This window comes from Vicia villosa, unplaced genomic scaffold (genome assembly GCF_029867415.1).
Source record: "Vicia villosa cultivar HV-30 ecotype Madison, WI unplaced genomic scaffold, Vvil1.0 ctg.000423F_1_1_3, whole genome shotgun sequence".
Classification (NCBI taxonomy): domain Eukaryota; kingdom Viridiplantae; phylum Streptophyta; class Magnoliopsida; order Fabales; family Fabaceae; genus Vicia; species Vicia villosa.
Genome location: NW_026705202.1, coordinates 175,926 through 191,448, shown reverse-complemented (window position 1 = coordinate 191,448; position 15,523 = coordinate 175,926). Strand labels below are relative to the sequence as shown.

General features: G+C 35.1%; 1 protein-coding gene across 1 annotated transcript; it reads right to left on the bottom strand.

Annotated features, from left to right (window-relative positions):
- Positions 1-663: 663 nt before the first annotated feature.
- On the bottom strand, positions 664-1,542 carry LOC131628145 (protein BIC1-like). Its single transcript, XM_058899012.1, has one exon. The coding sequence runs from the start codon at positions 1,268-1,270 to the stop codon at positions 875-877; it is 396 nt and encodes a 131-aa protein (XP_058754995.1). The 5' UTR covers positions 1,271-1,542; the 3' UTR covers positions 664-874.
- Between the last annotated feature and the right edge of the window lie 13,981 nt (positions 1,543-15,523).

The window sequence follows — 15,523 nt, the reverse complement described above, 5'->3', positions numbered from 1 at the left end:
CATAACCATGTCACTCTTTCGTCATCCTCATCTGAAGGTCTCTCATTCCCGAATTTCCTTAAACCATTGTTTCATCAAATCACCTCCTTTTACCAATAACACTTCTAATTCATCCTCTTCCCTATCTTCAAGCAGCGCGCTCAATGGGGTTACTCTAATCACGAAGTAACCCTTAGTGCTGAAAATATCTTGTATATTGTAAACTATGTTTGGATTCTCAACAATCCCAACATACGCCCTTCTAAACCTTGCAACCCCACTCTCTTAGCATTGGGTCTCAGGTGCACGTTATTGTCTTGAACCACACGCACATATGATCTTGAGTCCTTACCCCGACCTTCTAATCCATTGCTTTCCAGTTTGCTTTCTAACTTAATTTACTTCCTGTATCTGACCTGCAGCTCTACTTTCGACTCCTCTACATCCAACTTCATGATATTGTTCTTCATTTTGATGGAATCCTTAATAGACCCCTCTCTTACCTTGTTATGTTCAAGGAAATTTTCCATCCATCTAAGAAGATGTTGTCAAGCTTTGTTGCTAAGAACTCCACATCCTTCACATTAAAGAATCTCACAAAATAATACCTAATTTAACTATTCTCTCATTAATTTAACCATTCTATAATCAAATATCAACTTATATATAGATCTTCTATCCAAATAGTTAAAACAAAATTACTTAAAAAATCTTAGTATTACAATATATTCTTGTGATGCATCAATAGCCTCCAAAGTCTAAATCCATACATGGAACATATAATATATGCAAAATAAAACAAAAACAAAGCAAAAAATAATGATGCATAAACCATCCACAATCAATATATGATAGTAACTAATCAACAACAAAAAAAATCATAGAAATACCAAAACTAACACCTAGCTGTAGCAGCAGTGGCTTCTTGAACCAAAGCTGTTCTTGCTGTCACAATTTTGGCAGAAGAAATCAAAGGAGGATCAAACGTTGTACAATCTATCCAATCCTTCAAAAACTCCTCCTGTCCCCACATATCTGGAATCCACACTCTCCCTGCCATTTCAACTCTATGCCTCTTCAACTTCTCTCTTCCACTTTCCTCTTCTGCCTCAACAGTTAATGTCCCTTCTGTTACATCCATGTTTGCGTGCTCCTTAAGATTGTTGTCTTTGAGTTGATGAGGTTTCTTGAACTCAAGATCCATTTGGTCATGTGGTTTAGTAGAGGATTGGTGAGTCATGGTGTTTGTGTTTGAGTTTGAGTTGTTCTCTTTCATGCAAAACAAAACCATATTGAAGAGAGTATATCTATATATCTATATATAAATATATAATTGCTAGTTGATGATGTTTTTCTGTGTGCTGTGTATATAGTTTGAGAATCTGAAACTTTTCTGTGGAAACTAGAATTGAAGAGTGGTTTTGGGTGATTCTGTGTGTGAGGGAGAGTAAATATTAAAGCATGATCTTAAGGAAAATGAGTGGGAAATTAGTTGACACGTCACTCCATAAGACAAGACTGCGAAAGTTTATTTTGTATGGTATGTGACAAGGGTACGTGTCATGTTTGATATGTGGCTTGGATTTTAGTTTCAACTTGCAGAAATAAGAAATTTTTTAGGAAAGTAAAGAGAAATTAAAGAGAAAATGAAAGAGAGTGGAGGGGGATGGTCGATTCATTGGGTGGATTTTTTTTAGGATTGTGAGGTTGATGTTGATCTATTGTGTTTCATGTATTCTTGGCCTCTATTTCAATCAATTGGAATTCAGAATTTGATTTTTGGTAGGGTAATTAATAAATTGATGTGGTCCATATTGTCTTTAAAGTGTGAATAATTTATCCTTAAAAGAATAGATACCAATAAAAAGAGTCATAAATATTTCTTTTTGTAAATGAAGATTGATTTTGTCATCTAAAAATTGGTTGCGGCGCATAGCTGAATTTCATGCAAATGGAAGAATGGTTAAGGGGGAAAACTGCTCCTTTGTAGTGCTGATCCCAAAGAAGAAAAATCCAACAAAAATATCGGAGTACCGCCATATATCTTTGATAGGATGCATTTACAAAGTGATTTCAAAGGTGCTGGCAAATAGATTAAAAAAAGTGATCGGAACAGTAATAGCAGAAACTCAATCAACATTTATTTCAGGAAGACAAATCCTTGACGGGATCTTGGTCGCCAATGAAATAGTGGACGAGGCTAAGAAAAGGAAGAAACAAGTCATGTTGTTCAAGGTGGATTTTGAAAAGACATATGATTCAGTTGAGTGGAATTTTTTGGACGTTGTGATGGCAAAGATGGGGTTTCAAGATAAATGGAGGAGGTGGATTTCAGAATGCCTAAGATCTTCAGCGGTGTCAGTTCTGGTAAACGGCAGTCCCACAAAGGAATTCATGATGAGGCGAGGTTTAAGACAAGGAGACCCATTGTCTCCATTCTTATTTCTTATAGTAGCAGAAGGATTTAATATGCTGATGAAAAGATCGTCAGAATTGGGGAAGTTTAATGGATTCAAATTTGACAAGGGCGAAGACCGATTCACTCATCTTCAGTACACTAACGATACCATCATCATTGGCGAAAAAGGGTGGTCCAATATCTGGATGATAAAAGCAAACTTGTTATTATTTGAATTGATGTCTGGTCTAAAGGTTAATTTTAACAAGAGTCTGTTAGTGGGGGTTAACATAGCTCAAAGGTGGCTTGAGGAAGCAGCAAATGTGTTACACTGTAAGCTGGGAAACAGTCCTTTCAAGTACCTTGGTTTACCAATTGGTGCGAATCCAAACAGAATTGAAACTTGGCATCCAATAGTTGAGGCAGTGAAATCAAGGTTATCAAGATGGAAGAATAAACTTTTGTCAATTGGTGGCGAGTGGTAATAGTAAAATCAGTCTTGCAAGCACTTCCAGTTTACGTTCTCTCCTTTTTCAAAGCTCCGACAGGTAAAAATATCAAAACTTGAATCTCTTTTTAAACAGTTCCTTTGGGGAGGGAGTGAGAATGAGAGAAAAATAAATTGGATTCATTGGGAAAAGGTGTATAGACCTCTTGAAGAAGGAGGATTGGGGATTAGAAATTTGAAGGTTTTTAATCTTGCTCTACTAGGTAAATGGCAGTGGAAAATAAGTTGTGAGAGGAGTGGAATTTGGTATAGGTCTTTGGTAAATAGATACGGGATGAGTGGTGATTCTATTACAATAGGGGATAGAGACAGTTCTAATTGGTGGAACACCATTAGTCATCTAAATAACGGGGAATGGTATTCTTCTAGCACATACTCTGTTAGAGAAGCGTATAAGGTGCTTTTGTCTCAAAAGTTTCGTGCTTAGCTTGGAGGTTATTCCAAAATAGGATAGCGACTAGAGATAATCTTATTCGGAGAGGAGCTATTGGGCAAGGATCCACCCAATGTGTTGGAGAGTGTGGATATGAAGAAACGGTGTCTCATTTATTTTTCGAGTGCCCGATTTTTGAAGGGGTCTGGTATGCTATTTTCCGCTGGTTAAACATTTCTTCGGTTCTGCACAATGACTGTATTTCGCAGATGGAACAGTTTGGAGGTCTGCTTGGTGGAGGTAACAAGGTATCACATCAGGCGATAGTAATCTGGTTCGCGTGTGTATGGTGTATATGGAAAGCAAGGAACGAAAAAATATTCCAAAACAAAGACTTTGAGGTTGAATCTTTGATAGAGGACGTGAAAATGTATGCATGGAATTGGCTGAAATTTAAAGCAATGAGCATGGAGTATAGCATAACTCTATGGTGCTTGAATCCGAGGGCCAGCCTTGGCGTCTTAGAGACGTAACTTGGCAGCTGCTAGTTTCTTCAAGTTTTGTAATTGGGTTGCAGGTGGCCGGTTGAATTCGTAGGCTTCGGAGCTCGTCTTCCATTGCTCTGCAGTTTGGTTTGTTGGATTCCTGAATATGGTGTTGTTTTTTTCTGGTGCTTCAAAAGAAATATTGTTAATGCTATTTATGACAGCTCTCTAGTTTTTGCTGAGAAGATGGGTGTGATTAGAGATTGACATAAGGAATTTCTCTTTTTTCTATTAGATGCTTTAGTAGTCGGTATTTACAGCATTACTCTAACTTTTCTCTAGTTGGTAATTATAGTAGTTTTTTTGGCTGGTGGCCTTTGTTATGTTGTTGGGTTTGTATTGTGAATGGGGTATAGGGTTATAAATATTGGCTGCACTTTATATTGTGCTTTGTACTGTTTATGGGCATGTCTTATGCCGATAAATATTGAATTTTATTTGGGCTTTTAAAAAAAAAGTTTGTTATCAGTTTGCCTGCTTATCTTAGATTTATCCTCATCATTTGCCTATATAATTTTGGTCTCTTATTATGATTGATCTTTTCGTCTCTTCGTTAAAATGATGTCCTTCATACATTTCTGTTAGTTCTCTGTTTTTAGGGTTGACTTAATTTTTGAAAAACAAATAAAAGGATTAGTTTGTATAATGTAGAAGAACAACAGGTACAGCAAAGAGTCTCATTGAAATGATAGAACATGTTATGTTAGAGTAATTCAACATCTGGAATAACATGTCACGTGGGATGTTACGATATCATGCCTGGGCTGAAGTAAAGAGTTCTAATTAAATCTGTGTGATTTAATTACTATAGTAGAATGCAGAATATTCAGGGATATTATGCAAATCAAATAAAGGCGTGATGTATTATTTAACATATCTGAAGAATCAATAAGAAGATTTGAGGGATCAATCAGAAGAATCAAATCAGAGTATTTGAAGATTATATAGTTTCTAAATATGGAGATATTCTTGGAAACTAACAGATTGAAGACCTTGTTTGTAGCAGAAGTTACTGCGATATTGTAACAGGAATTTAGATGTGATTGAAGGTCCAAATCAAGTTGGGTATATGTTATAATTAGAAGACTTTGTAACCTAGAAGAGTATCCAGCCAAGAATAAAAAAGATGTAATAATTAGGGCTAGGTTAAGTGAACCTCCCGGGTTGTGGGAAGGTCACCGTAATCCTTGAAGCCTGTAGGTAAGAGGAGTACGTACTGTTCTTGGAGGAAGCTTTGAAGTAACTCCAAGGTTGTGTTCATAGTCAAGAGTCTTAGCTAGGGATTATCATGGAAGTATGTCTTCCAAACTGTTTATCTGTGGGATCAGAATGCGTTGGGTATTAGGTCGTTGCTATAACTCCTGGGATTGGAGAACAGTATAACATTATTGTGGTAATAGGAAGTGGGATGGGGATATGCCGTATCTAGAGAGTATCTAGGTAGAAGGGTCATTGGGTAGGGATTAAGTGAGTGGTTGTAAACATAGGATTAGTTTAACTCTAAATTAATACTGCTAATAGTGGACTTCATTCCTGGCTTGGTATGCCCCTAGAGTAGGTGTGTTTGTCACCGAACTGGGTCAACAATTACTGGTGTCATTTATCTTCAGTTTGGCATAAGTCTGTGTATATACCTTGCTTATGTTTCTTGACAGATCACATGTCTCGACATCTTTCAATACATCTGTTACACCAGAATTTCAATTTCCTTTTGTTCTTCCTTGAGTTCAGGCGAATCAATAATATGTTCATCAGTCTCTTTTTCTTATGGTTATTTACTCAACGTCTCGTTCGTCTCCACCTTTACAATTTCCTCGAGATAATATTTTTCTCTTCAATTTTTTATTTATGTTCTCATTAATTTCTTTAACCATGGCTAACTTATGAAACCCAGACTCAAAATTTATGGACTTTTCTAGTGGGGATGATATAAGCAATGTTTCTTGATGCACATGAATGATTGATATTGAGGTATTGGAAGTTGTTCCTCTAGCGATGATACCTCCTCATATGAATTTTGCAGAGAATAGTTGTATCTATGATTCTATTGGGAGTTCTAATTTATAGAGATTAACATATATTTCCCTCTAAAGGGTAAAATTCTTCCTTGATGGAGTGGCATGTTCTCCCTTTTTATGGAGTGGTCGTTCTCTAGCTAAGCTCTCCTATTTCGATTGGGATGACGACCTCGTTCTTGTAAGTAAGCCTAAACGAAGTTTTTTTGTTGTTGAATGAGGTGTAGTTCGATATGACCAAATGATGTAAGGGGGTTCTGAAGGGAAATCGGGATATAAAACATAGAGGAAAATATAAATTTATCTTAAGTCGATCCTTATGAATGAGAATGATCAATGATAGATTGATTACCTCTTATGATGATTAACTGTTGGTGGAGAATCATAAGAGTAATCATGAGCAAAGAATAGCAATGCTTCTACTCAGTCCATACGAACAAAGTTCCTTCAATCTTAGTGCTAATTGCTACATTGAAGACGGAGAGAGAGAGAGAGAGAGAGAGAGAGAGAGAGAGAGAGAGAGAGAGAGAGAGAGAGAGAGAGAGAGAGAGAGAGAGAGAGAGAGAGAGAGAGAGAGAGAGAGAGAGAGAGAGAGAGAGAGAGAGAGAGAGAGAGAGAGAGAGAGAGAGAGAGAGAGAATAGATAGATAGATAGATAGATAGATAGATAGATAGATAGATAGATAGATAGATAGATAGATAGATAGATAGATAGATTGATAGATAGATAGATAGATAGATAGAGATAAATAGATAGATAGATAGATAAAGAGAAAGATAATATGGCTAGGATTTCATAAACCAAATTTCATAAAGTAAGAAATCTTCAACATAAAGGTTCTATTTATATAACCGCTTATGTGTGGTACAAGTTGAACAATCCCATTTAAGTGCATTGAACCTTACGATGTATTGTATTCCACTTAAGTACTATGTACCTTACGGTGTCATGTATTAAACTTAAATGCATTGTATCTTACGGTGTTTCGTATTCCACTTAAGAGCGTTGTACCTTACGGTTCTCCGTATTGCACTTAAGTACAACGTACCATACGGTGTATCATGTTTCTTTAGTTAATGATAGTAGTTTACAAGACTGAATAATCAAACAAGCTTCACTTATTCATTTTATCTTTCATCAATATGTCCTTATGTGTATGAATCTGTAGGTTCTCATGACATTGAAAAATATACTAAATCATGCATTTAATATAATAAACAGTGAGCGACATCTACCAATACAACATTATTACCCATGTCACGAAAATATAACATGATCTAACAAAATATTTTTTATGATAATGCTTATGTGTATAATTACCCTTTTCTCTCATATTTATATTGAAACAAGTCATAAGTGTTGTCACCCGTGTCTAGTTCAATATTAGGCCTTAGACATTTATCATGTTATGCAAGACGACTAGATGCGTAAATTCCATCTAGGTTACTCATGTCCCACAACATGATTTTTGGAGTACTCATTAACTATCTTTATAATAATCCTATTATGGACAATGTTTGATTTGAAATAAAATACTTGACTCCACGTCTAGGGTCTATAGTGGTTTCAGGTTGAGAATGACTTACGCCACTTGCATAACATTCTATGTAGTATATCATGGTTGGTCAATCAAGTATAAATGTTACTCCTAATATTGGTACCTATGTAAAGGCTTAATAATTCTTTACTTGTGACCCGTGAGATGTGACCATCAGCTCTTCTCCTAATAGTCATAATGTTTTAATGTTATCCCACTTCACAATATAACATGCTTAACGAGATCTCACGATTAAGTCACACTTAATGCTTTATCAAACAAAATAGTTATTCTATGGACTTTATTACTTTGGAAAAACAAACATAATAAAGAAATATCATATTATTAATAAATAATTCGGTATAAGTATCAAATTCTAATAAAACTATTGGCCTCTAGGTCTTACACCAATAATTTTTTCTACACAATTCCTTTAGATCCTTCAAGTCTCCTTTTCAAACCTCTCAACAGGACCAGGTTGGCGGCCTCTGCTTGTCCTTTAGTCTTAGAGGCGTTAAAACAGGCTAACTGGCCTTAAATAGGCCAACCCTAGTAGGCTTTGGGCTTTTAGATCCTGGCCAAAAAAAGGTTGTAAATGGGCTAAAAATATATTATTTGGTTCTGGCACTAGCGGAGTTGCGGGTTACCCGGTCCTAAACGCGTATTTTAATTATTATTTTTTATAAATAAATAAAATCAAAATTTCGTAATATTAATTATATACAGTTTTAATATAATATAGTTTTAAGTAGTGACTTATTTTTGTAAATAGTCTTTAATTTTTTAAATACAATATAAGTTTAAAATTGTTCAAAATAATATACATTTATTCATCATAACACAAATTAATAGAATACGAGAAAATTATAAAGTGAAACGTGAAATAATTAAATATTACTTCTATTATATCAGCGTATAATATTTAACAAAGAAAAATTGAATATTATTTAAGAGATAATTTTAGTGAAGTGTAATAATTTAATGTGTCTTATTTGAGTGAGACAACATAAACATTAGTATAATTTTTAATTATGCGGGCCAACGAGCTACCAGTGGCCCATACGGGCTAGTCCTAATGGGTAGCTATTTTTTTAGGGTCGGGCTAAAAAACCCTTAAAAATTTTGACTCTAATTTTAAGACTCAGGCCCTATGTTTTAGCGGGTTTTTCAGACTGCCCATATGGGTTATCCCATTTTGACGGTTGTAGTTAGTTTGAGGATGTTCTACCGAAGTGAAGTGATGCCTGGTCTTTAAACCTTTAAAGAACTTTCTCATATTCTTACCTGTGAGTTGTGTCTTGTTAACGATAATAACAAATTACGGAATCCCATACCTTGTCGAGATGCTCCGCTTGAAGAACTTCTATATGTTCGCTATGGTGATCTTTGCTAAGGGTTCTGCTTCTACCCACTTGGTAAAATCTATCATGATAATTAGAAACTTCAACTTCCTATGGGCCAAAGGAAAAGGACCGAGAATGTCCATGCCTCACTGGGAGAAAGGCCATGGTCTTATCAATAAACTAATCTCAAATAGAAGGACGACATGGGCATATCCTCCCTTCTAGTATGACTCACATTTTTTTACGCGTGCTTTTGCATCTTTGACCATGGATAACCAATAGTACGTAGATGTAAGAAATTTCTTGGCTATGGCTATATCCCTGAGGTTTTGTTCGGAGATACCCTCATGTTCTTCGGCGAGCATATATATGGCTTCCTCTACCTCAAGGCATTTCACCATAGGGGATAGACAAACCTTTTCTGTATACTGTCCCTCTTAAGATTGAGTACGAGTTATCCCTTCTCTTCACAAGACTAGCATAAATGGGGTTTGTGGGTAGTGCACCAAGTTAAATGTATTCCATAATTTGCGATATACAAAAATATTGCAAGATACCCTTTGTGATTGCCACCATAACTTTGGAGACTACTAGTACTTTAGAGTTGCGATGATGTAATCCTATGTTTTGTTAAAGGTCATGATATAATTCGATTCATTATAGAAATAATCTTAGGAATTATCACATCTAGGGATAGATGATTCAAAATGGGAGTTTAATCATTTTATTATATTTGACAATTTTAGTCAGCAATATTGTAGTTACTATAGATATAGAAACCAATCAATTACCCTCATCACACACACCCCAGTTATGTTACTCATACACCATTTTATCATCACAAATGTATTCACCTTGTTCTTGTGTGAGGATATACAAAATACTTGTGGATACGATAATTACACTCACCACATTGTGGTTTTTTGCTGGCACAATTACTACGACATTGTTTTTAGTCCAACAATTGTATAACAAAAATATTGGATGTATTGCATTCAATGTTTTTGGAAGCTGACATGTTTACATTATAGCTTACAATAAAGTATCCACAAGACAATGGGCAGGTAAGGGTCTTTAAAAGACATCAAGAGGTATCCATGAAGTGTTATTAGTATAGTCTCAAAATAAATAGGGTGGTAAGGACTATCAACTCACCACCTAAACCAAGTGTCTATAGTGTCAACTTTATAGACATGGGATTAAGTAAAGAATACTTGGAGGATAGGTTTCTCCCCATTGGATCTTAAATAAGTATAAATTTGACCCCCAAAGTTTCCAAACCAAAAATCTAGGCACCTCCAAAATGGAGGGCAAAGAGGAATAATTAGTTCGCCTACTCTAGGAAAATATGGGTCTATTCTCCTGAGGTCCTTTGATATACTTGAAGTAGATACAATTTTCATAAGTCGTTGTCTCTCCCTAGACACTACCATACAACAAGTCATACATACGAAACAAAAATTGGGAGAGGAGAGGATAATGGTTGTTGATGAGGAAGTGAATAAGTTTAAGGAGGCGCAGTTTATATGCGAGATTAAGTATCACAAATGGGTTTCTAATATCGTTATGGTGAAAAGTCCCCAGGAAAATGAATGATGTGATTAGATTTCAGTAATCTCAAATTTTTGTCTTCCAATGACTCATACCATCTTCCTAGCATAAATAGATTGATTTATGGAGCTTTGCACTGCAAAATGCTTAGTTTTAGGGGCGAATACTTAGGTTACAACCAAATCAAGATGAACCAACAAGATGTGCCTAAGACTTACTTCATGACCAACACTTATTATAAGGTGATACCATTTAGCCTCAATAAAGTCTACACTACCTACCAGAGATTAATGCACGCGGTGTTTGCATATCAGATATAGAGAAACTTAGAAGTATACATAGATGATATGGTGGTGAAGACACCTTACTATAAAAGTCACTATGATGACTTAGAATATGTCTTACAATTTGTTAGGAGGTTCAAAATGTGCCTAAATCCCATTAAATACTCATTTGGGTCCAATGGGGGAATATTTTGGGATCATGTTAACTATAAGAGGAATTTAAGATAACCCATACAATTTTCAAGCTATAATAAACATGTGAAGTACAACGGCAGTCATAGAAGTTCAACAGTTGACTGGACGGAGAGCTGCCATATCTCGCTTCCTAATACACGCACATGACAAGACCTTCAACTTCTATGCCACATTGAAGAAGAGCGATAAGTTTTAGTGGATGGAAGAATGTGAGTAGTCTTTCATAAAGTAGAGTAACTTTATAGATTAACCCCATATCCTAACTCTTTAGAAAGAAAATATGTTATTGTATCTATAACTCTGATTAATAGATAAGCATGTGAGTTATGTGTTGGTCCTCTAATAGTATGGCAATCAAAGACTAAACTATTTTGTAAGCAATGTATTCAAAGAAGCCAAACTAATTTATTTAAATATAAAAAACAACCTATAATTTATTTAAATATATACACTAATTTATTTACATATAGAAACAAACTAATTCAGTAGTAGTCATGACAGAGAGGATGCAGAGGCTATATTTCCAAGGCCATATAATACTTAAAATAAACTACCTAGCTCTACACGTCCTAAAGAAGCCCAACCTATAACGGAGAATAATTTCTTGGTCAATAAGGCAATATAAGTATGATATTAAATTTAATGCACATAGGAGCATTAAATCTCAGGTCTTAGCCAACTTTTTGGTGGAATTAGTTTGCTCGTTGGTGAAGACACTCTTTACGTGTAGATCTTGTTCATTGATAGAGCTTCAAATATAAAAAAGAGCGAAGTTAAGGTAATGTTGGAAGGCCTATGAAAGATATTGATTGAATAATTGATGCAATATAATTTTAAGGAAAAAAACTAGGCTTAATATGAAGTTATTATAGCAAGAATGACCTTAGCAAGGGAGATGGGTGTGTCTAACTTAAAATCAAGAAATTATTCAATAATAACCAATCAAGTCATTGGCGAGTACAAAACAAAACAAAAAAACTCAGTTGATAAAATATATGCAGAAGGCTTAGAAGTTGGCTAGGCGTTTTAAATTTTTTGAGGTAACATATGTGTGGATCGATGTGCTTATAGGTATGAAGTTGATGATCCTGCCGACATCCTTTCTAAGTTTTATGATGATGAAAACTCTAACAATTGTTGAAATGTGAGACTTAGAGTTGAGGTGCTTATGTAATCGATGTATCTAGAAAAAGAACTTTAAAGCCTCAGAGTGTGAAAAAAATGAAGTGTGAAAGCTCGTTTAATCGTGTATGTCGGAGTGACCAGAGTCTTGTAAAAATGAGAGAGTAACTCCTAAGATATTAAGGAAACTCACACACACTCAAAAAAAATTTAAAACCTCATTTTGCTTAACAAAACATCTAAAAATGTTTTTAAGCCCTAACTAGTTGATTAAGAAATTGTCGGGTTCATTAAATGAAACTTTTGAACTACCTAATTGATTAGATCATAAGGCTAAGTGATTATATGAAGCAAAATTGGTAATATAATCGATTATGATAGTGCCTTAATGATTGGTAACGATTTTATATCCAAACAATCTAAACTGGGCACAAATAATTGATTATTTGAGGTACCTAATCAATTTGTTAAGTGGTCCATGTCCATGGATAATTTCATTTTTTAGATAAATCTTCTCCTATATAAAGGGGTGCCTCTTCACTTCATTTCACACTAGAATTCGGGATTTCTTTAATTCTTTGCATTTTATATCTCTTCTCTCTCTCTCTCTCTAATTATTTTATTTTCACCAAATTACCTTAGTGCCTTGTGAGGAAAGAATTGTACTGGTGTCGTGCCATTGTTGATACTTTCAAGAGTACGATACTTTTGAAGAATAGAGTTTGGTTCTTGAGATTAATCAGTCTTAAAATTTATGTTTGGTTCTAGAACATAGCCTAGAAAATTTTTGTTTGGTTATTGAGATTTGCCTGTAAAATCTCTAATTAGTTCGTTAAATGGCCAGTGGAAAAGCTTTCTTTTGGTTGGAGATAAGCTAGTGTAAAATCTCTAGATTTGCTTGTATCAAAGATTTGTGGGCATAACTTGTAAAAGCTCAATATTATAGTCAAATCTCAATAAGATCTCTTGGGGATCAAAGTAGGCCAACGTTCGGCCGAAACTGGATAATTCTCCGGCGCCATTTTCTAACCCTTATCTCTTATTTTATGCTATTTACGTTATTGCTTTTACTTTCTACTATTCTTTATTTTTATCTTAGAAATACTAACACAGTTTGTTTCTTAAGTAACAAAAACTTGAAATTAATCATAAATTTTGAATACCACAATTCACCCTCCCCCCCATCTGGTGCTTGGAGTCACTTGTTCAACAAGTGATATTAGAGCATAACTCATGTTAAATGCTAATCGTCCCAAGAGGAAAAATGATTTCAATCTATTCACTAAACAAACCCACATCTTTTAATGGAGAAGGACGTAGTTTGTGGAAAGAGAAAAATGAAATTTTTCATAGAAGGAATGGATCGTTGTATTTGGAAAGCTGTGAAGTAAGGTCCATTTGTTCCTACACGTGATTTCGATGGTGTTGTAGTGATCAAACCTGAAAATTATTGGACCAAAGATGACAAATAAAATGTGTAGCATGGTTTGAAATCAAAAACTGTCATCACTACCATTCTTGGTCTTGATGAATTTTTGTGAGTTTTCCATTGCGAGACTTCAAAAGAAATGTGAGACATCCTCCAAGTTACCCATGAAGGAACTAATAAGGTAAAGAGGGCAAGTTTGGACACATAATCTCGTGAGTATGAACTTTTCAAAATGAAGTCTGAAGAGAACATTAATCAAATGGAAACATTATTTACCGATATCACGAGTCATATGAGAACTCTTGGAAAAACATTTTCAAATGAGGAACTGTAACGCCCGGAAAAATAATTATTTGCTTAATTTAGACATTTGTGATGTTTATTGAAATTTTCGCATTTTGGGACGATTTAGTCGGTATTAGTTCGGGATAGCGGGTCGAGAGTTAATCGAGAATTTTAATATTTTTAGTATTAGAAATATTCTTAGAATAATATTTGAAGTTTTAGGATTTTTCCGAGTAATTAAGATTAGACCAGAAATTTGAGACTAAGAGTAATAGGAGAGTATACTGTGAGTATCTTAAGTGGGCTTGTGAGAGTTATGTTACACGTAAGGTTTATAGGCCCAATTTGGAATAATGTGAAGTGAGGGATACACCTAGGTTTTGGAATACTCAGTAACGTGACATTGGAGGAAAAAAATAGAAGAATAGAAAAGGAGAAGGAAATAAGGGTTTTGAGAGCTTATGAGGAATGTGTAGAAATTGCAGCAAAGGAGAGGAAAAAGAGATACGAGAGATCTGCCGTGAAGAGGAAAACGGAGGAATTACGTGAAGCCGGAAATTGGAATTCAACTGGAAGTTGTAGAGCGGACTACGAATATAAGGTAACGGGTGGGGTTCTAACTCTATAACTGGATTTTATGATGGATGATATGTGGGAATTAGATTCGTATAAAATTATCTCGGTTTATTTGTGTGTGATTCATGTTGCAAAACGATGAATTTTATATGTTGTTGTGTCGAATCTTGTTGTTGTTAAATCGACAGTGTAATTGAATTTGTGCTGCAAAATAATTATTGGAATACTTGGAGACTGAAATTGGTGATTAATTGTGTAATAATGGAGAAGAGAAACTGAATCGGTTATGTAAACGGTCTAGAAAACACATCGAAAAGATAACAATTTACAGGTACCTAGGTGAAGGGGCCACACGTGGTGGCCATGAATTTTGGTGGAGGGACCCACCTGGTGAAAGGGCGGGCGCCTCAAGGGCTTGTGGGGAGGGGGCGGATGCCCTTCATATTGAATGAGGAAGGGGACGAATGTCCCTTGGCAATGTGGGCCATGCTACGTTCTTTTAATTTCTATATGTTCTTTTATTTGTGTGTTCCAATGAGTGATAATAGATATTAATATAACACTTGGTTTTAATAGGATAGTAACTTATGAAGGCTTTAGTTAATATTGGTAGTGGAATTAATTGGTAGCAGTGGCATATTACTTAGTTCCACGTGGAATGCTAATATATCTTTTGATAGATTAAAATGGACTTATTGCAGTAGAATTTGGAAATAATAAGTAGCAGTACTTCCTAGTGGCAGTGTATACATATGAATTAGCAGGAGGTTTTAAGTAGCACAATTTAGTAGCAGGTTCCAATTTGGTACAGGAATTAATATATATTGTAATAGTAGAATAAATTAGTGAAGAGGTAGTAATAGATTCAAATAGATAGTGAATTAACAGATTTTATTTAATAGTGGAAGAATAAATAAGGGACTAATATATAATAATTTTAACAGTTTGCTTTGTAATAATTTAATAATTGTGTTGTTCGACTGTGAAGTTGTTGTTATTGTGTTGTTGCTATATTCTGTTGTTTATTGTGAAGTTGCAAGAAATTGGCGACGATGTTTACCTCTAATTATTGGTAAAGTTTGTGATATATGCTTATGTCTGGCGACGTGGATTTGTGTTGTTGTTTAAGTGGTTTATATGTTGATGAGTTTGTAGGCTTATGGCCATTGTTGAAGTGACGATGAATACCTCTGTTTATTGGTACAGCGACGATATAGGTCGGTGCCTTTGTGACGATGATTGTTGTTGTTGTTGTTGTATGTGATTGTTGCATTCATACATATGCATTTTAGCGATGGCCTGGATTGGCAAATTATCGGCGAAGGCTTATGCCTTGATGCCTCTAGTAATTGGTAATTGGCGATGGGGGCTGAAGCCCTGGGT

What these genes read in the sequence shown, in the direction of transcription:
- LOC131628145 (XM_058899012.1), bottom strand. Translation starts at nt 1,270, where the DNA reads ATGGTTTTGTTTTGCATGAAAGAGAACAACTCAAACTCAAACACAAAC.